We start from the raw sequence: 21,644 nt of genomic DNA, 5'->3' as shown, positions 1-21,644 counted from the left end.
GTTACAGTGTTTTAAGCGTGGTTATGTTTTTACACTCATTAACTTAATTTAACGATAATAAATTAAGAGAGTGAAAATATAAAATTTATTGGAAAAGAGAGAAATCGTTCTCTAATTTGAGAGAATATAAAAATTGATACGGCTGCTATTAAATTTTAATTAATAAAATTGTTGAATATAAGTGGCCACTGAAAACCAAATCATAGATTACAATAGCGTCATGAATCTTCACTAAATAAATAAATCTATACATTCAAGCATGCATCAACCAGCGAAAAAAATCGTCTTAGTCTAGGGTGTTGTCGTCTTCGTATCCCCGACTCTAAACCCTTCACCGTCACTCATCAATATAGTGGGTTGCACAAGTTGTACTTGAGCACATGACATGTTGTAGATACTAGATAACAGCCAAACCGACAACTGTGCACAAATCCCCACTTTTTGTTGTTATTAGGATCTGACGACATACCATTGAGGTCATGAGGTCATTTCAATTAAAACACTAAAACGACAGCGCTTGCTACCCATGCTCCATCACCTTCACTTCCACGTGCTACGCAAGAACGTAATGCCCCATGCAAAAACTGTTAAACAAATAAAAAGCTGTTCAAAGAAAACATAATTTGTGTTTACCCCAAACTATAGGTTACTTGACCTAGTGGTAATAGGATTTAATTAGAATGATCTAGAATCCTAATCAATGTAGAATTACTTTCCTTGTATGATTGAGATTCTATGCATTGTAATCCTCTATATAAAGAGGCCCCTATTATCAATGAGAATACACAGCAAATTCCTCTCAAATTCAGTTTCTCTACAACACGTTATCAGCACGAGCCCTAACCCTGAAACAAATAGCCAAACCCTCATTCAAGAAGCTAAAAACCTTGAATCCGAATACAAATCGTTGAAGCCTTTTCTGCCTCCACCTCACACCTTAAAGGAATCGATCACAGGAGTCCAGAACAGGCGGCCCCACCCCAAGAACCAGCCGGAAACTTACCGAACCGGCCACCGGAAGCTCCATACAACTCGCAGCAAATATTCCACCGGTTCACCATCTTCCGGACCTTCAAATTTCACCAAATTTTGATACCAGAAGCCCATTGATATGAAGTTTCAGGAACCGAAAGAAAATTTGCAAAAACCGGCCTAAAAAGGCATGAACCGACCACTTGAGCTGCTGCATCTTGAACCGGCAAAAAAGAAAAGAAAAAAAAACAAAAAAAGAGAAAGCAAAAGAAGCCCAGAAGGACAGAAGCCCAAGCCCACTGACGCAGACCCCACGGCCACGTCAGTACCCTGACCCACTGCCACGTCAGCATTGGTCAACGCTTTTCCGGAAACTTTTCCGGCACTTTCCGATGACTTTTTCCTGTCAGCTACAGTACTTTTCCCGGAGCTACAGTACTTTTCCGGCAACTACAGTAACTTTTAGGGCGACATTTTCCCGGCCATCTTTTAAGGTAAACTTTTCTAAAAGTTCCCGTTTTTTGAAGTTTTTTTTAATATTTCTTCTTCTTTTCTCAGGAACTTCCAACATCCCTTCTTCTACCCCCCTTTCTCTACATAGGGGAGACCAAAAGCCGAACTGTGGGGGTTCGCGCTCACTCCAAGCTTGGAGCTTGTAGAGTCCTCCAAACTTAGAGTTTGTTGAGAAGAAAACGATCGACCACATACATCATTATTTCGATCTAATCCAAAACCCCTCTTGGAATCAGATTTTCTTGGAAGCGACTAGGCTCAGAAAATTCCTAATTTCTTGGAAGCGACTACGCTCAGAAATTTAATAGTTTTTCGTGGTAGCCTTTTTCGCTCCGAAACTAACCCTAATCTTGTGTTGTTTTTCAAGATGAGTTACCTGAACAAGTTGAACTTTGTTCCACTCGAGACAACTGGCGCAGGATACCGTAGGTGGGTCCGAGATGTGCGCCAACATCTTAAGGCTGATGGAATTCTGGAAACCATCCAAGAGCCTAGTCAGAACGTGCTCTCCATTGAGCAAGCTACTGCTTTTGAAGCAAAACAAGCTAAAGCCATAATTCTCATGACAAGGCACATGAATGACGCGCTCCAAAATGAATACCTCAATGTGGAAGACCCAAGAAAGCTATGGGTAGAACTTGAGCAGCGATTTGGCAACGTTCGTGACTCCCTGCTTCCTGATTTAGAAGTGCGATGGCATAGCCTCCGCTTTTGTGATTTCAAGTCTGTGCTTGATTATAACTCGGAAGCTCTTCGTATCAAGTCTCTAATGGAGTATTGTGGCCAAGCCATAACTGATACGACGTTGATCGAGAAGACTCTCTCTACCTTCCCCGTCTCTGCACTGATGATTTCAAAGAATTATCGGATTGATGTAAATGCAGGACGTATCACAAGGTTTCATGAGCTCATTGGCGCCATGAACGTAGCTGAAAAGCACGATAATATCCTTGTGAAGAACTATAATGCTAGACCCGTGGGAACTAAGCCTATTCCGGAGTCTAACTATAGTCGTGCCCCCAATGGAGGACGCAAGGAGCGAAACCCTAAGGATAGAGACAATTCTGGACGTTCTGGTCCATATGTTAGCCCTAAAGAGGAAGGAAATCGCCAAGAGAGGCGTGCACGGAACCGTGGAGGTTAACGTGTGAAGAGAGAGAGAGGCGGAGCCTCCGACCATGGTGGTAACGCCACCAAGAGGATAGGTCGTCCAAATCGCGCCCCAATGGCGCCTCGATCAAGGGAGCCTGACCATAATGATGTTTGTTTTCGATGTGGATCAACTGAACATTGGGCCAAAACATGTACCGCACCCCAGAATGTTGCAAACGCATACATGACGTATCGTGAAGCAAGGGAACCAAATTACATGGCACAAGAAGATCAAGATGGTGATCTAGATCTAAGGGTGGAAGACTACAAGGATCAAGACCCAGAAATTGGCGATTTTGATTAAGTCTTTTTATTTTCCAAGAGATGTAGGAGATTGTCATATTACTTTTTATTGGATTAGATTTTCTTTGATCATAGAAACAATGATACATTCCGTTGGCTTATGAATAAAATTTCGAGTTCTTTTCATTATGACTCCATTTTGATTCTGAGCATATGACTTTGTGACTACGATGGCTAGACCATCGGTATTAATTCAAAGACATGGAATAGCCCAAGTTCCACTTGTCAAATGGCACCTTGATTACAGTTGTCACAGAAATTCTCTACGCTCTTAGGGCAAATAGTACCATATGAATAGCCAACGAATTCCATGCGAAAATGCATGTAGAGAACGGAAATGAGTTCCTTTGCATTGCCTCTAATGATTGCGAACAAAGACGCATCTTAGAGACGTTTATGTGTCTCTCTAGTGGACTTTATGTCACTATTCGAGCTATTAAATCCAATAAGGTTTTGAGAGAAGATCTCTTGGATTTAGACACATATTGGCTTTGTCACGACAGGATAGGTCATTCTAGTCATGATATGATGATCCGTCTACAAGAAGACTTCACACGGACATCTTTTCTCTCGAGCGAAACGAAGCATGAATCAAAAGTTGATTCTTAGACTAAGTGTGACCGACGTTGCTGCCTAGGGCACCGCCTCAGTCCACCACCAGCCTAGGGCTGGCGTAGTCCCTATCCATGACTCCATGGATGGCGTCCATCATGGTGATGGCGCCCTAGGTGATGCTGCAATCACCAACATGCTTCAAAATAGTGTTTCAGACGCTCAGGCCTAACCAAAATTCTCATTGGTTGCTTCTAAAGCCTCTCGCTCGTTTTACTAAGCCTGTTCCTTAGGGAAATTAGGACTGAGACCGTCCTATGCAAAGGATATGACATTACTCATTCTGTTCTTACAAAGAATCCTTAGGGATTTTGTGGATTGATTCAACCAACTTGCGGACGCTTAAATATTTTATGATGTTGGTTGACACGCAAACAGGCTGGTCACGTGTTGTGCCATTGTCCACATATAAATGCTGCTTACGCTACACTCCTAGCACATATCATATGACAATGGGCTCACTCCCCAAATCATCATATTCAGTCAATTGGATTTGACTATGCTAGTGAGCTTACATCGAAGACTTTCGATGGTTATTGCATTTGGGACTGATGTTCGACATCATATTCCCATGAGCACACCCAATTGGTCTCGCGGAAACGACTACGATGGTAGTCCGAACATTGGTAATGCGCACCAATCTTCTTACATCCGCTTAGGGTGATGCAATATCGCATGCAGCTATGCTAATTCGTCTACGACCTACCGCCACTCAATGTACCTCTGCGTTACATCTAGTGACTGGGTACACGTCTTTTGTACTTACGCACATTTGAGTGAGCCATTTATGTGCCAATTGCGCAGCCACAGCGCTCTATGATGGGTCCTTACAAGACGAATGGGCAACTACGTTGGATTTGAGCTTCCAACAATCGCTCGCCACTTAAATGCCCTTCCTAGGCGATCTCCTTACCTCTAGATTTGCGGATGTCACTTTGATGAGACAGTCTTCCCGTCGTTAGGGGGAGATAAGAACACGAATGTTCAACAGGAACGACAGGAATTGTCGTAGTCTGTCCCCACTATGTCTCATCTTGATCCCTATTAAAGTGACGAGATCACACAAATATGCTGCAAACATGCCTGCAAGGAAGGACGTCCCTACGAGAGGACGTAAGTGCCACCCTACACGGAGGTAGGCATGGCGCCAATGCCAAAGAGAGTGGCACTCTGGCGTTACAGGCCATGGCCCCAGCTAGGATGCGTGGGAGGCCTGTGGGTTCGAAGGATACTTTGGCACATTCCAATCCTTTAATCATCAAGACTCAAAATCTGTCTCATGAGTATCCTCCGGGTTATGGTTATCGTTGGGGGACGCCTCAACGTCAAAACATGTTCCTGAGAATATAGAGCTCTATGAAACTTACACTAGTGTACATGAGACGTGGGATATAAACTCCATCATAATTGATGATGTAGTTACGCATTTTGTTGCGCATGAGTTTGCTGAGTCCGATGATATCGAACCACGCTCCGTTGATGAATGAATGCCAACGTAGAGAGTTTTTGGCCTAAATGGAAAGATGCGATCCAAGTTAAGATGGATTCTCTAACGAAGAGGAAGGTTTTCGAGCTAGAGATGCCAACACCTCCTAACATAAAACCTGTTGACTAATGGGTCTTCGTTAGAAAACGTAGTGAGAAAAAGATATGGTAATCTCGCCTTATGGCGCAAGGCTTCTCACAAAACGCCCTGGAATCGACTACGATGAGACATATTCTCTCGTAATGGATGTCATTGCACTCCACTACCCTGTCAGTTTGGTAGTTTTCGAATAACTGAACATGCAGTTTACAAATGTGGTCACTACGTATCTCTATAGGGATCTAGATACGGAATATACATGAAGGTTCATGGTGAACTTCATTTACCTAAGTCAAGTGGCTTTAGACCATGGAGCGCGTTTACAAAGAGGTTGAAACGCTCACTAAAGTGACTACTTGATTGGGAAGGGATATGCCCACGCGTTTCTATGACAAGTTTCGGATTCTATCGCGGTTCATGTTGGACATGATCTTCATTAGAAGCCCTTAAAGAGTTAAGGGAAACCGCTGAACACTTGAAATCTGAGTTTGAGATAAAGGATTTTGGGAGAACACGATTATGTCTCGGTTTGGAACTTGAGCATCGTGTCGATAGATGCTTAGGCATTTTGACAAGGTCAAGCCTTCAAGCACCCCCATGATCGTCCGTAGTCTTGATCCTAAAAATGATCCTCTTCGTCGAAAGGATGATGACGAAGATGTGCTAGAGGCAAAAGCGCCTTACTTAGTACAATAGGCGCATTATTGTACTTATCTCAATGTACAAGACCGGACATCTCATATGTTGTGAACTTATTAGCTAGATATAGCTCTGTGCCAACGCGACGCCATTGGATTGGTGTAAAAGATATCTTTCGATATTTGAGATGTACAATTGATATGGGCTTGTTCTATCCTTACGAAGAGATGATGAATTCGGACCCATCACACACCAGAAACGCCACCAACGCTGGCCTGCGTTCTCTATCCCCATTCCAAAACGACATGTGTTTTGGAAGGTTTTGCTGATGTTGGGTATCTGTCTGACCCACACAATGGTCATTCCCAATTCGGTTAAGTGTTCACCATGGGAAAAGACCGTGACATCTTGGAGGTCTACATAGTAGACCCTAGTCGCTATATCTTCGAACAATGCAGAGATCATTGCTCTTCACGAAGTGGTTCGTGAATGTATATGGATTGGATCCATAATTACGCATGTTCGAACAATTGTGGTTTGAAGTCTACCACAGTTGAGCCTACGAGCGTTTAAGATAATGCTACTTGTTTTGGACAAATAAGGCAAGGCTACATCAAAAGTGACAACACCAAGTATAATCAGCAACAGCAGACACTCCTCGAGAACAAAATGAACTAGATTCAATCTGAGGACAGTGAGGCAGACTTGTTTACTAAGTCATTGCCCAATTCCACGTTCGAGAAACATGTGGCAAGAATTGGCTTGCAGAAATTATCTGAACTCCCATGATCGTAGTCATCAGGGGGAGGTGCAGACATCAGGGGGAGATGTCTACATGTTCGTCTTGAATCGTGAATGGTGTGTTGTGCTCTTTTTCCCCTTCGACCGAGGTTAATTTTGTCCCACTGGGTTTTTGTTACTCGGCAAGGTTTTTAACGAGGCAACGAGAGAAACACCGCGTTTGGGCAACACAAGGGGGAGTGTTCAAGGAAAACCTAATTTGTGTTTAGCCCAAACTCTAGGTTACTTGACCTAGTGGTAATATGATTTAATTAGAATGATCTAGAATCATAATCAATGTAGAATTACTTTCCTTGTATGATTGAGATTCTATGCATTGTAATCCTCTATATAAAGAGGCCCCTATTATCAATGAGAATACACAGCAAATTCCTCTCAAATTCAGTTTCTCTACAACAAAAGCAATTTTTTCTTCTTCTTTTTTTCCGAAGAAAAGCACCTTGTTATTTATTAATAATTAACACCACTTTTTACCCATGTTCAATTTTTACTTTTTACAAGATTTTTAAATATTTTTAGTTTGGTAGTCTGGCATTACCCTTTACGAGATCTAAATCGAAATAATAAAACTGAAATGTTTTTTTGTTTGCTCTTTAAGATTTTCAGAAGCACTCTCATAATGAGGGCTTTCCTCAAACTCACTAACAGAAATAAATCTCTTTTGTTACGGTGAAATTTTAAGTGCTGATTGAAATTTTCATAAATATTGATGAATATTGACACTTAAAAAGTTAATTTTAGAGACATTTTGACTATTTTCAATATGGCTCAAATGTTGGTAAGGTCAAAAGACATAAATTTTGAAGAATGGGAGTGAAATCTATACTCATTTTTTACAATCAACACTCATTATTTCTCTTTTTGATTGAAATGCTTATGAAAAGACAAAACTAATTTATTAAAAAAAAAAGGTTTAAATTACTAAAAAATAAAATATAGAGTGTGAATTGTAAAATTAAGAGTGAATTACACTCCGCTTGAAGAAATTTAAACACTTGAGCTGAAGTAGTGTTGCTGGAAAAACAGAAGAGTCGGAATCTGTGCAACAATAAAAGTTGGAGAGGAAATAAAGATGAAGAGTCTTTTGGCTCAAGTATACCTGGAAAGGAGAAGCAGCAGAACCTATAATTCTATATCCAACATGTGTGCAGAATGGGGAGGCGAGAGGAGGCAGAATCTGTCATATTCTGGAAAAGTGAAGGCAACAATTAAGGAGAAACAAACGCAAAGACTCAAAAGAGATAAAAGAAACTGCATCCACTGAAACAAATAATGCTCGTCCAATCAAACTTTTCGTACTGATAGCGAAATGAAGTTATTCATCCTCAAATTATTGGGAGTATCAGGACAGATAGATAATAGGTTAATCTTTTTTTTTTTTTTGTGTTTTAGAGCATCTCCAACCATGTAACATTTATCAAGATTCTTACAAAAAAGTTGCGGAAACACGAACACACCCGGTGTTTCACTCCAATAAGATTTTACTGGGAAATTATTTGTAACGAGGCCATATTATGCGATATGCGTCAGAAAAAGAGAAAAGAACGAGCCACAATTGCTTGTTGCATCACTGGATGGCAATTTTCTTGTGTCTACGGAGCTTTCGTAGGTGACAAAAAGAAGATTGTTGGGTGGGGGGAGGATCCAATTCTTTCAAGTACACGCACTTAAATCACATGTTCAATTGATTAAATATCATCAATTACAGGATAAGAATATTTCAGATCACCACAAGTTCAAGATTTTATGAATAAAAAACAATATATATATATATGAGATAGGTGACCTCACGTTAGTTTAAACATGCATAATAATCTGCACAAGTAATAGAAATTATTTGGTAGCAGTAAGAATCGGCACAAGTAATAGAAATTATTTGGTAGCAGCCAAATATGTCATTGTTATATAGCAGATATAACAGAAATTATTCTATACACCTACGATGTAAATGACTCAACACTTATAAAATTATCTCAATTAATATTTTTATTAATAACCTAAAAGTGTATTTAATATAATCTAACCATCCATTTATGTCAGTGCAAGTCAGTATCCTCGCCCTAAAATAGTCATAAACAATATCAAAAGGTGGCTCCTGGTGCTCTCCACCATATGCAAGCATAAAGAGAGTGAGTCATGACCGACCAGATCTCATCAGATCTGAAAACATGATGAGTCAACCAGATCTCATCATGAACTAGTTGAAGTCATCCGAGCATATAATTAATTGCGCATTAGAGCTAATTAATGCCGATAAATGATCTTGTGTGTGCTTTAGTGCTTTCCAACATCACTACATTAAACCAAAGGGAAGGCAGCAAAAGCTTACTGCAATGTCCACATCAAATTATGATGAAAACTGGAAGACAAAGCAATAGAATAGATTGATACAACAGTGACATTTGTTCTATGAATACAACATGGAAATTGGGGTTTAGGGGGGTAGTTAACCCGTTAACCATTACAAGCTTCCCTTTGCTACTTCCACTAGATCTTATCTGACCATTTAAAAGGAAGACAAACAAGGATGTAGTAGAAGTAGCAAAAGGAAGCTTTGGTAAGAGGGTTAGCTCTGTAAGAGAAGCTACACAAATGACAGTTTATTTTGAACCCTTATTTCCCCAAATTTATGCCACTGTGCATGAAGCTGGCTTACCGAGGACCACGGCTCAAATGTCTCAGGCGATAGCCCTTTGCCCTATGAGGAGCTATGATATCAAAAGCACCAATGATGCACTTGTGGTACGAAACATCTTCAATCGTCCCATCCGTATGTACTAGCATGAAGCATCGTGCATTCTCATGGTTAGGGTGCTGGCCAACCTATAAAAGATACGCAAGAAAAGCATCATGGAAACGTATAGGGACAGAAGACTGGAATAATTTATCTAAACTCTCGGGTCTTTATTGATTCACATTTGAGATACGTTTATTTCTATAGCCCACCAAACGTATAAAAAGTAATTTCCACATTATCAAGTGATTAGCATCCATAGGAGGATAACTACAGAGCGATCTGCCAACCACATGTGGAAAACAATATTCAACACTATGATAGGAGGTTCATTTGAAATAGAACACATTAAACAAGTCACCAAGACTTCTTTTTTTCTTTCTCAAAAAAAAAAAAATAATAATAATAATAATAAAATATAGGAGTACAGGAACTGATATGTTCCAAGAGACCAGGTCCACGCAGCGGAAAACCAGTGTGCCACTAGATCCCACTGGGTTACCGGTACATGAAGTTTCTCTACCAATGGTTGGAGCATGTGTACATTAATGCATCAAGTAATACATAAATGTACCCAAGGAGAACCATTAATCATTTTCCAAGAGATAAACTCCCTATCTATTAAAAGAATTAAGATATGAAGTCAGAATACTTGGAACAACAAATCCAATTTCACAAAAGATCATTACTAAAAAATGTCTGTGTGCGGGCGTGGGGGGCTGCCGGGCTGGGCAGTGAGAGTTGCAATGATTAGTTGAGAGATTAAGCACAAATACGCATCTACCTTTCACATCTTAAAAATTTCACAGACCAGGTTTATAACAAATCTTTCAGCAAATGAGCAAATAACATACCTTTATATCTTTGATTCCTAATCCGATCTTACGATCCCTATGAGGGTGAAATTCTAAAGCCGTCATCAAATCTTTCTTCTCCATCTCATTTATGCTTTCATTGATGTCATACCTACATTCACACGAGTTACATATATGTGATAACACACTTTCTTATTTCATTATGTAAAAATGTTTTTCTACCTATTTGTCCCAACTCCTAAGAGAAAAACAATCAAATTGGTCATTCTGGAAACTTATAAAATCATAAGAAAAAAAATTCTCTGTATAGCCGGAAAAGGACATCATCGATGTTAAAATTTTGGCAAAGAAGAAGTACTACGGAGTGTTTGAAACCATTGCATTTATTTCAGTGTCAATATCAGGTATGCTCCTAATATATGCAAGCCGTCACCAGGCGAGAGAAAATCAGTTCCAAATGCCTTGACTACGGAGTCCTTAATGTGTCGTTACCAATTTCAAACAATAACAAGTACTTTTCATGTATGATACTAGTGAAGAAAAGCCAGCAATCGAAGACTACTAAAACACAAAAAGTTTGAAAGTTACATGATGTAGAAAGAGATTAGAGGAGTCCCTACTATGGGATTTGATAGTGATGAGGTGAGGAAGAGAAAAAGGAAAATGTATAGACTGAATGTTACAATTGAAATCTCAAATCCATTGAAATTCTTTTTCATTCTTATGTTTTGGTTCAGAACAAATAACTTCCCTCCTCCCTGACATATGCCCCTCCGATAGTGAGATGATGATGATGATGATGATGATGATGAAGATAGAAATAACCTTTTTCCCAAAATGAGAAGCATATGAGATCTCAAATATCAATTAAACTAATTGCCTAAGAGACGTGAAACTGGTATCCTGTAACAATGGAGAGACAATGTTGTGGGGTTAACTTACTTGTGCAATATATTCTTCAAGGTTTGAGACAATCTATCAATATCCTGGATCGTAAAAGTTTCTCTTAAGACTGATTTGGTAATACTCTTCAACTTGCACAAAAGACCATACTTGTACACATGTGGAGCAACATATTTGTCAGATAGATGAATTGGAGCATCAGACATTTCAAATACATTCTGGGGGTTGGAACTGATTTGTCTGCTCAGCATATCATGAACATCAAATGGCTTAGAAGACACAGATCCCTGATTATAAAGGAAGGGGTTAAGAACTATAAAAGAACAAGTATGCATATGAAGAAGTGAGATTATCAAAATATAAAACAAAAACAATTATATAGCAATAGATGAACAGGAATGCTACCAAATGTAGCATGTTGACTCATTCAATTGACACATTTACTAGTAATTAGTTGCTTCAAATTGGGAGAATACAGATATGATTTGATATCTTCAGTGCTAAGAAAACTCCTACCAGAATGCTAAACTGTAATAACAAATGAAGGTTAGTAAAATGCGCACTCACTAAAGCATGGCATCAATAGGAGAAATTGAGCAGTAACATGAGAACTGCTAAAGCTATGTGTACACTAATAATAAAATAATAACAATAAAAATAATAATAAAAAAGAACTATATATTAAGGAATCTAATTGGAGTTGAAGATAAGAAATTCAAAGATTATTAGCCCCATCAATAAATTCAAGAAATTCATTTCAAGAAGGCACAACTCAAGATGTAGCTTGTACAATTATATAAATCCCTCAAAATTATACCCATCAAGCCACATTTTATGTAAACATTTCTATAGCCCAGAAGCCATATCCTAGATCCCCCAAAACCCTTTAGTTGCACACTTAATAAGGAGTTACAGCCATGTAAGGAACAATATAAAATTTACCTCCCCAGCAAATATAATATCAAACTGTCCACCACTTCCCAAGGACGGAGTATTTCCCCATGTCAATGCGTCCAAACTCCCCTGGAGATTATCCACCACTCCAGCCTTAGCAGCTTTAACCAAGCAAGGACCAGGAGTCTGAACCAAATTTCACCAGAGTGAGCATAAAAAAGTTGACTTAAAGTAACTTTCAGTAACATATTGAAGTATGAACATAAGTTATTAACTAACAGAAAAGCAAGCTTGCATAAAAGGGGCTGTGACAGATGCATGTTCCAATTGTTGAGCAATGCCTTTTGCGTTTAAGCTGACAAACTCGCCGGTGGCTGACAGACAATCTGCTGCAAGAAGCAAATGCTGCGGAAGAATTGTCTTTCCAATATCTACGGTTGCAGACTCCAACTTCTGTGCTTGCATGCATGATAGTAGTTAATATTTGAAACAGATCCCAAGGAAATTTTATTTGAAAAAAAAAAAAAGCAAAGGGAACTCACATTAAGGAAATGTTTCCACCCAACATCTATTCCATAGGCAGTGCAGAAGTCATCGACGTTATCTGGATGACTTCGTGACCAATCAATCATATCCATAACCGGAAGACAATCGTCCATAAGCATATTCCAAAAGGTAGCCCCCCTTCTGGTCTTTCCTGACATAGAAACTCTCAAGTAGAGTTCACCAGGTGAACCAGTTCGATCATTCCATATAATATCCACCTTTTTTATCTCCAGAAAACCTAAGGAAAAAATAAAGTCAGATCACAGAAGAGGGCATGTTGTACATACTGAGTTAAAAAAAATCAGGGATTTTAGTATAGAACCAACCTTTAACTACTGTTTTAAGCAAGAATGGTATCACCAAGACTCGAGTTTTATCCAGTTCTTCAGAAGACTTGTCTTGCTTTTTATCCAGTTCTTCAGAAGAATTGTCTTGCTTTTCAGTCAGTGTGACACTGATGCAAAATGTATCATTAGGTGTGCTGCAGCAATCACATTCCCTGCCAATTATCAGCCAAGTTAGACTGGGACAGTACAGTTCCATGAGATGGATTCAGTTTTAAGACAATATAGATGCTGCAGAGAATACATGTATTGATACAATTCAAGATTTTCTAAGATTAAGAGTCTTGAGAAGTACTGAATCCCTCATACTGTGAAGCCAAAGGCATGTTGCTTATGACCAATGGATAATGGGGCCAAACCATGCACACCATCAATTGATGTTCCATTTTTTGTGGTGCATCATGATATGCCATTAACAATTTAACATGCTTACAAGGCCATCGCCAAAGAGTATACCCTCTCATTTTGACTTACATGTGAATAGGATCCTAATCCATCAAGGTACTTAAAGTTTCAGGACCTTAGTTGTGCATTGCTAAAGAATGTTTTTTTAGGGTGCAATGGTAATACACTCACAAGCATAAGTTCAGATATCTATTAATATACACTTCACATGTAAATCAGCTTGATGATTTGCTTCACAATATTTAAATAAAACTAAAAGTCTAGAAACTTGCAACTGTTCAAGTGGTTTTCTTGCACTTAACAAATTGCATTATATGCACTAATCCTATTTAGTTGTTCAGGTTAAGGAATTGGACACCTGAAGATATAATTGATTAGTACAAAATATGTACAATCATTAAATAAGCAGTTACATTTATCTTCAGGAAACATGTGAATCCTAGTATCTAAGATCTATACAGTAACAAAGAAGGATCCTTAACTGTCAATGTCACCCAGGCATCTAAGTGGCCATAACAGATGATATAAGACCTAGATAGATCAAGGAGCTTACTTATTTCTTGTGATCTTCAAATTCCAAAGGATAATTTTCAACTCCACTGGAGCGGAGTTGCATCTTGCATAAAGTGCCTCTATAATAGATCGCACATTCAGCCTTCTTCTTCGTACAATTTCCTGAATGGGCGAAAATTTATACCATAGAATGGAGCTTGTATCAAGTAAAAAAAAAAAGTTAAATTACACCTTTTATTACCTTAGATATATGAAAGTGAGAAACCCAAGGACTAAAATGCATCTTGCTGCCAGTTTGTGAGGAGAACCTGATACCGACATTACCACAACAATTACAGACCGTTGTTTTGGGCGGGGGGAGAGAGAGAGAGAGAGAGAGAACAAATAAACTAACATTATCATGACAGTAGAAACGATGTCTGAAAATGTGAGTCCCTCTAGATGATTTTTAACTTCTAGCGCTCCATACTCGAAACCATGCCTAGGTCTTCCAAGCTTCTCAGATAAAAATAATGACATAGTTTGCTTAGCACTCCTTTTCTTTGAACCACACTCCAAAATGTTCTGTGCAATTAAAGAGCATCGCACATAAGTAAGACAGGTGTTCCTAGAATGATGATACAGTTTTCAGCATATTAACTGTCAATTTCTAAGCATCATTGCCATACTTACTGAAAATAACAAAGTAACATGCATAGATACTTCTGAAAGAACAAGAAAAAAATTAATAAAATAACTTTTGCAGAGAGAAGAGGATGCAGGGAGAAGAGTGAGGAGAGAGGAAGAACCTTCAGATTTAGCAGAGGAGAAGTTTCAAGTAGACTAACTGGCTGATCTAAAGCACTGTATGCAGCTTCAGATATTGCACAAGCAGACAATGCACCAACGGGTTGGCCGCCACCACAATCAATAACACTCTTTGCATATGAGCTGTTTGTGGTGCTATCTGCAGTAGATATGCCCTCGTCATTATCATAGGAGAACTGAACCAGCTGGTTCCCATATGCGTTTCTAACTGTTCCGTCATAAGCAGTATGCAAATCACGCATGAAATACATGAGCTTTCGATTCAGAGTCCCAGGAAGTTCCGCATTATTACTAAAAGAACCATCTCGACTCGTGACTGAATGAACAAAGCATTCGACCGGATTCAGCCCAGTCAAGAACGAACTTTTAACGACAGTGGATGGGATATATGACTCGATGGATTCAAAAGCTCTTCCAACCTCCTGAACGATACCACGTGCTTTTTGATCATTCCATGCATCACATGAGAGCTGGTTCGGAAACTTGAATGATAAGGGAACTAGTGAATGCTGCAAACCAAGGCACATACCATGCTGAACTAATTTCAGCATATTACCCTTGCTTCCAGCCTTAAACATAGCCAGCAACGAGTTGTCCTCACGGGCATATTTGTATGCTAAATTTTGGACATCCCGGAAACCTTCTTTGAAAGCATCTACCGTGACCTGACTAAGTGCAGCAGATTTCTGCTTCTGATAACAAAAATGTTCTGAACCAAAAGTCAAAGGGCTTTTTGTCTCTTCAGCATAGCCCATAAGAAATTCCTGACAAGAATCAAGCATCAACTGTCTGATAGTACATGCCTCCTCTGCTTCTTGTAACCCATAGAAGATTTCCTCCACCAAGTTTTTCCTTGAACATGTATCCGACGCGATATACAAGTCTGAGAGAGAAACACTCAAGCCCCTCATTGACAACCACTCACATAGAACTCCCTGAGCAGTAAAGAAGATGTCCAGTATCTGACCGGGGCAATGTTCGATGAGACTTTGGAAAAGATTCCCACTGGTGTCTCGCAGCCAAGAAGAACCTTCAGAAGAAGCTAGAAGCTCTCCATTGCTAATATGCACGCCATTTGAAGGAAATGCATAATTAAAATTTGCAGGTAGAAACATGCTGATTATCTGCTTTGCCGTCCAAGAAACGGAGTTACCAGAAGGATCTTTGATTATCGCTGGTGATGGCAGTTCAGGGGGACAAAGCATTTTCAGTTGTTGCATTTGAAACTTATTCATCAGGGTGCCATCTTCCATGATGAGATAGCAAGCAGTTAAACTATCTTGACTGAGAGAAAGAAGGTTGGAACCACTCTGCCCATTAACTAATTGCTTATCTAAAGCAACAAGCTCTGTAAGCTCGACTCTGGTATCCACTGATTGAGGAACATAACCATGAAGGCAATCACCATCAAAATCACCACGAAAAGGAGAGCAACACAGTGGATTTATCGACACTACAGAGTTTACTGGAAGGATCTTTGCAGTTAAAGCTATTAGGGAGTGTTGATGTATTGATGGAGGCCTATTTATCAACACAACATCTCCATCACTCAACGCCCTGTATATAATATCTCCCATCTCCAGTTCTTCTAAATTACTTATCCTAACCAGACTATCATTTCTACGAACATGTATGTCACCTCTCCCCTGATGGCCAAGGCGTAGCTGGCAAAACGCATACAACTTGTCAAGGTTATATTGGTTCAGATTCTCAGAGATCTGCATTTTCTCTGCAATATGGCGGGGTATGCCAATCTCACTCAGCTTGATGTTTGGATCACCAACGACAACAGTTCGAAAACAGTGATCACTTCTCTTTCCAAGAACAACATCTTTTATCCATCTCAAGCCGGATGTTCTGGACGGAGAATCCTTAATCTTTTGTTGCTCAACTGAAATTGAATCTCTGCCTGTTTTGTCTTTGTTTATCTGCACATTAAAAGTATGAACATTAGGAAGCACTTGTCTAGGAGATCTACAGAAAACAGAAAATTAACTGAGTAGCTTGCCTTGGAAATTTTCAGGCAGTCCAAAACACGAGAACCCAGCTCGTTTGCGGTGCCTCTGAAATCCACTAGTTTCCTGTAAGCTCTAGTCCGATCATCCTATACACATTCATCAAAGCAGAATTAAGAGGCAAGCATAAACCAGAAGCATGGATTATTAGGCAACCTCTGAAACAAACCAACCAAGTACAGCACTGAAAAAGACTTACAAACATCAATGACTGCCCATTATTAAATGAATACATAACTTCTGTCACACGATGACAATTTGGTGTGACAAGGAAACAGTCCAAAGAAAGTGAGCTGGTTGTTGGAACAAACTTTGTGATGAAATCTGGATCAACATCATTCAACAAAAAATGAACCTGAAAGGCAGAAAGAAAGCATTGCATCAAAAAGAGCTTTGAAGAATTAGAAAGTATGGCACAAACATGACAACCATTTGCTATGTAAAGAAAAAGAATGTACACATCAGATATACATCTATACATACATATATGTACTGATGTACAGAGAGAGAGAGAGAGAGAGAGAGAGAGAGAGAGAGAGAGAGATCTGAAAAGCATGGCTTAAAGGTGAAAGGCAAGAAACTGAAATAAATTGCATGTGAAAAAGAGACTTCGACAGTGTATCCATCAATGGCACACAGAAAGAACAATAAATTCTTAAAAATTATCATCTAGAGACAGATTGGTAAGTTTACTTAGTGGTTAGTATGGTAACAATTATATATAGCTATTTATTTAATATACAGGTTCCCCAATATGCCATAGGAGAAAACGAGCACTTAGGCACCGGAGTGTAAAAAATGGGTTCTAAGAAAATGTTTTTTTTTTTCTTTTGATAAATAAATTAAGGAAAACAACCTGATACAAAGAAACAAAACTTCAAACATGCATACTACCTAGATGCTCTACCATGTATCTCATAAACAGAGGTATATGCATACATGTATAGATACAAACATTATATATGTGCAAAAATAAACTTTCATGCATGTGCTTGTATCTGATGATTTTCTAGTTTGAAGAGCTAATTACACGGATATATAATAGGACCAAGGTATAGGAATACATCTATAGATACAAACAGAGGCATTTTCAGTACATACAAATATTATATATGTGCAAAAGTAAACTTTCGTGCATATGCTTGTATCTGATGGTTTCTTAGTTTGAAGAGCTAATTGCATGAACGTATAATAAGACCAAGATACCTGGGCATGAGATAGAACTCTTCTATTTGGTTTTGTGTGTGTTTCATCATGTTGGGGATCTTTGGGAATGAAGTCCCAATAATCAGGAGGCAATTTTCCAACTGCTTCTACTATTATTGTACTTCTTCTGAAAAGCTCTCTAGAAGAAACTTTGAACTTCATTCTAGGGTAATCCGATGAACCTCCCTATTAATTAAAAGTATCAAGACTTGAGCTACAATGGTAGAGAAAGAAAAAAAGAAAGAAAATTAACTTGACAAGACAAACTCACAAAGCAATATCTGCAGCCCCTCCGTTCAGATCCCTGGAACAGGCATAATAAGAGATAATCAATAACTAATTAAATGCACACTATCAACAACAAGAAGACAACTAGTACTCTCACAGTTAGTATAAAATTAAATACTTAGCATGAAACAACAACATAAAAAAATTCCACATTAAATTTGAAAATAAACAAAAAAATCAACTTAAACCATCAACCATCAAGGGAAACATATTAACCAATCTTCAATGGTGATGGTACTAAGTACAAGTCACATTTATTCAATGATGTCGAGATCAGTGGTACCTGACCTTGACCCTTACACCTTGCCTGATGGTTTTACATGCCGGGCAAATCTTGTTTAAAATAAGAGCAACTTCCGGTAGATAGTATGGATGGAGTATCGTGCACGGAAACTTGATGGACCCAAAATGACCTAAAAATTAAAGAAAAAGTCATTACCACCAATTCCAGAAATGGTAACAAATTTCTTTATGGAACGATGTGAAATATCCATACACACCATCACAGGATTTTATATCTTGGGTACCACAAGTAGAACACTGATTCGTTGGATTTGGAAGTCCCAACTTTGGATCATTAACCTGGGCAGCTGCCTCGATTAATAATGTTGATATTTTCTCCTGTCACAGAATTGAAGTGTTAAAGACATTCTTATTTGATAGAGCAAATGCATCACAGTATACTTAAACTATGTACCTAATAGTCCCTTCATACTTATACAGGCTCATGAATTTCATATCATAGGCTAAAAGTTCAAGGCGCACACGTGCATGCCAAAGACTGTAATATTTTAAAAAGTATAATTCCCATATCAAGAACTTGTGATTAAAATAACAGTGGACAATAATAATTGAAAGCAGAAGGAAACATATATAAATAATGTGTTTTTTTTTTTTTGATAAGAAATAGATATATGAATAATTCAGAGAAACATGTTTACAATTGCCATGTACCTGAAGCATATGGTTCAAAGTGTAGGAAAAAAGAAAGAAAGAATTACTGAAGAAACCATGAGAGTAATAACCACAAAACCTCTAACAAAACCAACAAGCAAGTTAAATCTTATAACCTAATAGAGAATCTTAGAAAAATCTCATATAAAATGATAAATTCTATAAATGTTATAAAATTAAATCTCACGCTTCTAGCAAAAACCATATACCGTTACATGCTTACCGTATCTTCCCGAGTGGAAACATTTAGATGTACCCCAGTTATGCAAGCACATGGCACTAGTTCTTCATTATACAATTCATCTTCCATGGGCTCTATTACTTCTATATTTTGCAGAAACAAATCAAGCAACCTACATAGATAGCCATGAGCGTTAAACAGTATAGCATAAAGAAGTTACTGATAAGAAAGGAAAAAAACAGCATTCTAGGAAGATGCATAGCTCTCCATAACTCTGCATTTTAAAAATTCTACTCAGTTTAGATAAAACTGGGAGTTCATTTGCAACTTCATTACAAGAGTCTGACATATGAAGGAAATAGTGTCATGTTCTCAAGCGTTTTGCAATATTGCTTTTCTGCACCTTCGATATACATGTATAGAAATAATTGGAAGGTTCACTCTAGGAAAACTGGTGATGGCAGTGATCCGATATGGCGGTATTTAAGTAGATATCTATATTATGGGAATACTATACCGATGCTTAAAATATATAACAAGCCAGCACCAATAAATAACATTGTTTACATTACACACCCCCTTCTATCGTGGAGAAATTAATATGATGCACTGTAAAGAAAAACCAAGATAAAATAAACAGCAGCTGTCACATACAGCTCCTTTTTTTTATGTTTTTTTATTTTTTTTTTAGCAAATTGATGCCAATAACAGCATAAAAATCACTATCTTTTGAAAATTAGGATCAAAGGCAGTGGACGATATAATAAACCCACACAAATAAGCCATCGATGCTCAATGCAACTGGAAAATCCCCCACATAAACCTGTCCAAATCCGCACTAATAATCTGTGGAGGCGCAATCAAACAATGAAATGCACGTGGAAATTAGTTGCAAATCCAGATTGTGTAGCACCACAAAACGGTCAATAATCACGACAATATCTGCTTTATTGATCATACCATAATCAATAAGCTACCGCTTAGCCACAAAAAGAGACAGAATATCTAAAATCTTGTACTGTTACTATATGCAGACCTCTAACATTGAAATGCACATAGCAATTAGTTGCAAACTCAGATTGTCAGTAGCATCAGTCAATAAGTGCAACCACCAACTAACCCTGACAAAACAAAACGATCAATAACCACAACAAAGCAGACGCGTTTAGTGATCGAAAAATAATCAACAAGCAACCATTTCATTACAAAGAGACATCTAACAAGACATGATATCTCTAACATGGCAAGTCATTCAAACCTAACAAGACATCCCAAAGGAAAAAAAAAAACTTGATCACAAAATTTATCACTAAATACTCATATACATAAGCAATAGCATAAACAGAAACCATTCTTTCACCAGCTTAAGTTTTCATAAATTAAACAAAAAACACATCACGAGTACCAGAAAACACCTTGATTGTCTTATACACCCAGAGAAACTAACATTGCCAGGGATGAAGAACACAAAAAACATAAGATTTTAATCTGCATTGTGCAAAGGTCCATTCTTTTCAACAGTCCTCCATGATCAAACACAACATGCAGAGCACCAGAGGCAGCAAACACACATTGAATTTCAAAAACCAATCACCAATGATGTAGAACAAACCAAAACAGCACATAATCACCCAAAAAAAAAGGAATCAAAATATCAAATCCGTAACGAAAACTTGTTCAGAAGAGCCATGTAGAGCATGATCATCCTCCGAAAAACAGAGAAGCGGCATTAATCCCATAAAGAAAGTCCCAAAAAGATTCAAATTTATACTCACTTTGAGCGCAAAGAATGTGTCTTTTCAGCAGAGAGAAACAGAGGAGTGAGTACCCAACACGACTGAGCCCAATGGGTTGCTTTCTTTTAACTAAAAAAGGCAACACAGAAAAGTTGGGGGGCAATACAGTGAAGTGAAAAAGATGGGTGAAAGCGATGTCGTTTGGTCTGAAAGAGTGGAAGAAGAGCGCTATCTCTCTCTCTTATCAGAGTGACGACGCCGCCGGTTTGCTCCAACCAAACGAAACCAAACGAGAGAGAGAGAGATAGAGAGAGAGAGACAGCTTCTCCAGTGCGCCGAGTTCAAGAAGGAAGACTGAGGCCCAGAGAGAGGGTGTTTGGGTTTGTGTCAGATTACACGGTCTTTTCCTTCTATTTACCATCATACCCCTCTTTTTTCACCATCTGCCAGAGAGACTTAATGGCTTTTACCGAAATAGACAAGTTTATAGGTGAATTCTTGTTTTTACAATTACTACAAGTCTCTGTTTAGGAATCCTGCTCATCTAAGGGACAGTTTTTAAAAAGCAGTGAGGGATGAATGAATCTAACGACTGAAAACATATGCATAGTTTTAAGATATATTTGTCCCTTACAATCTCTTAAAATTGTCTCTTGAGTACTCTTCTATTTAGAAGATTATTGTTTGTTTTTTTTTTTTTAAATAGAAGATTATTGTTTTTTTTTT

The 21,644-nt window shown here is 38.4% G+C and overlaps 1 protein-coding gene across 5 annotated transcripts; it reads right to left on the bottom strand.

Annotated features, from left to right (window-relative positions):
• Window positions 1-8,937: 8,937 nt before the first annotated feature.
• On the bottom strand, window positions 8,938-21,285 carry LOC112180849 (DNA-directed RNA polymerase IV subunit 1). Of its 5 annotated transcripts, XM_024319412.2 has the most exons (20): window positions 20,958-21,285; window positions 19,225-19,354; window positions 18,548-18,668; window positions 18,336-18,460; window positions 18,031-18,063; window positions 17,760-17,945; window positions 16,753-16,908; window positions 16,547-16,642; window positions 14,520-16,466; window positions 14,126-14,295; window positions 13,973-14,039; window positions 13,772-13,893; window positions 12,896-12,968; window positions 12,796-12,862; window positions 12,466-12,707; window positions 12,203-12,376; window positions 11,972-12,109; window positions 11,069-11,316; window positions 10,166-10,277; window positions 8,938-9,400 (listed from the first exon to the last, which is right to left on the bottom strand). In XM_024319412.2, exons 2-20 carry the CDS (start codon window positions 19,309-19,311, stop codon window positions 9,230-9,232), a joined length of 4,335 nt encoding a protein of 1,444 aa, XP_024175180.1. In that variant the 5' UTR covers window positions 19,312-19,354; window positions 20,958-21,285; the 3' UTR covers window positions 8,938-9,229. The 5 variants fall into 5 exon arrangements, 4 of the variants coding, with proteins under 4 accessions (XP_024175180.1, XP_024175179.1, XP_040367694.1 ...); XM_024319411.2 differs by having other exon boundaries at window positions 12,796-12,968; XM_040511760.1 differs by lacking the exon at window positions 20,958-21,285 and adding an exon at window positions 19,956-20,497 and having other exon boundaries at window positions 12,796-12,968.
• Window positions 21,286-21,644: the final 359 nt, after the last annotated feature.

Source organism: Rosa chinensis, chromosome 7 (genome assembly GCF_002994745.2).
Source record: "Rosa chinensis cultivar Old Blush chromosome 7, RchiOBHm-V2, whole genome shotgun sequence".
NCBI lineage: Eukaryota > Viridiplantae > Streptophyta > Magnoliopsida > Rosales > Rosaceae > Rosa > Rosa chinensis.
This window is presented reverse-complemented; position numbering and strand designations above follow the sequence as displayed.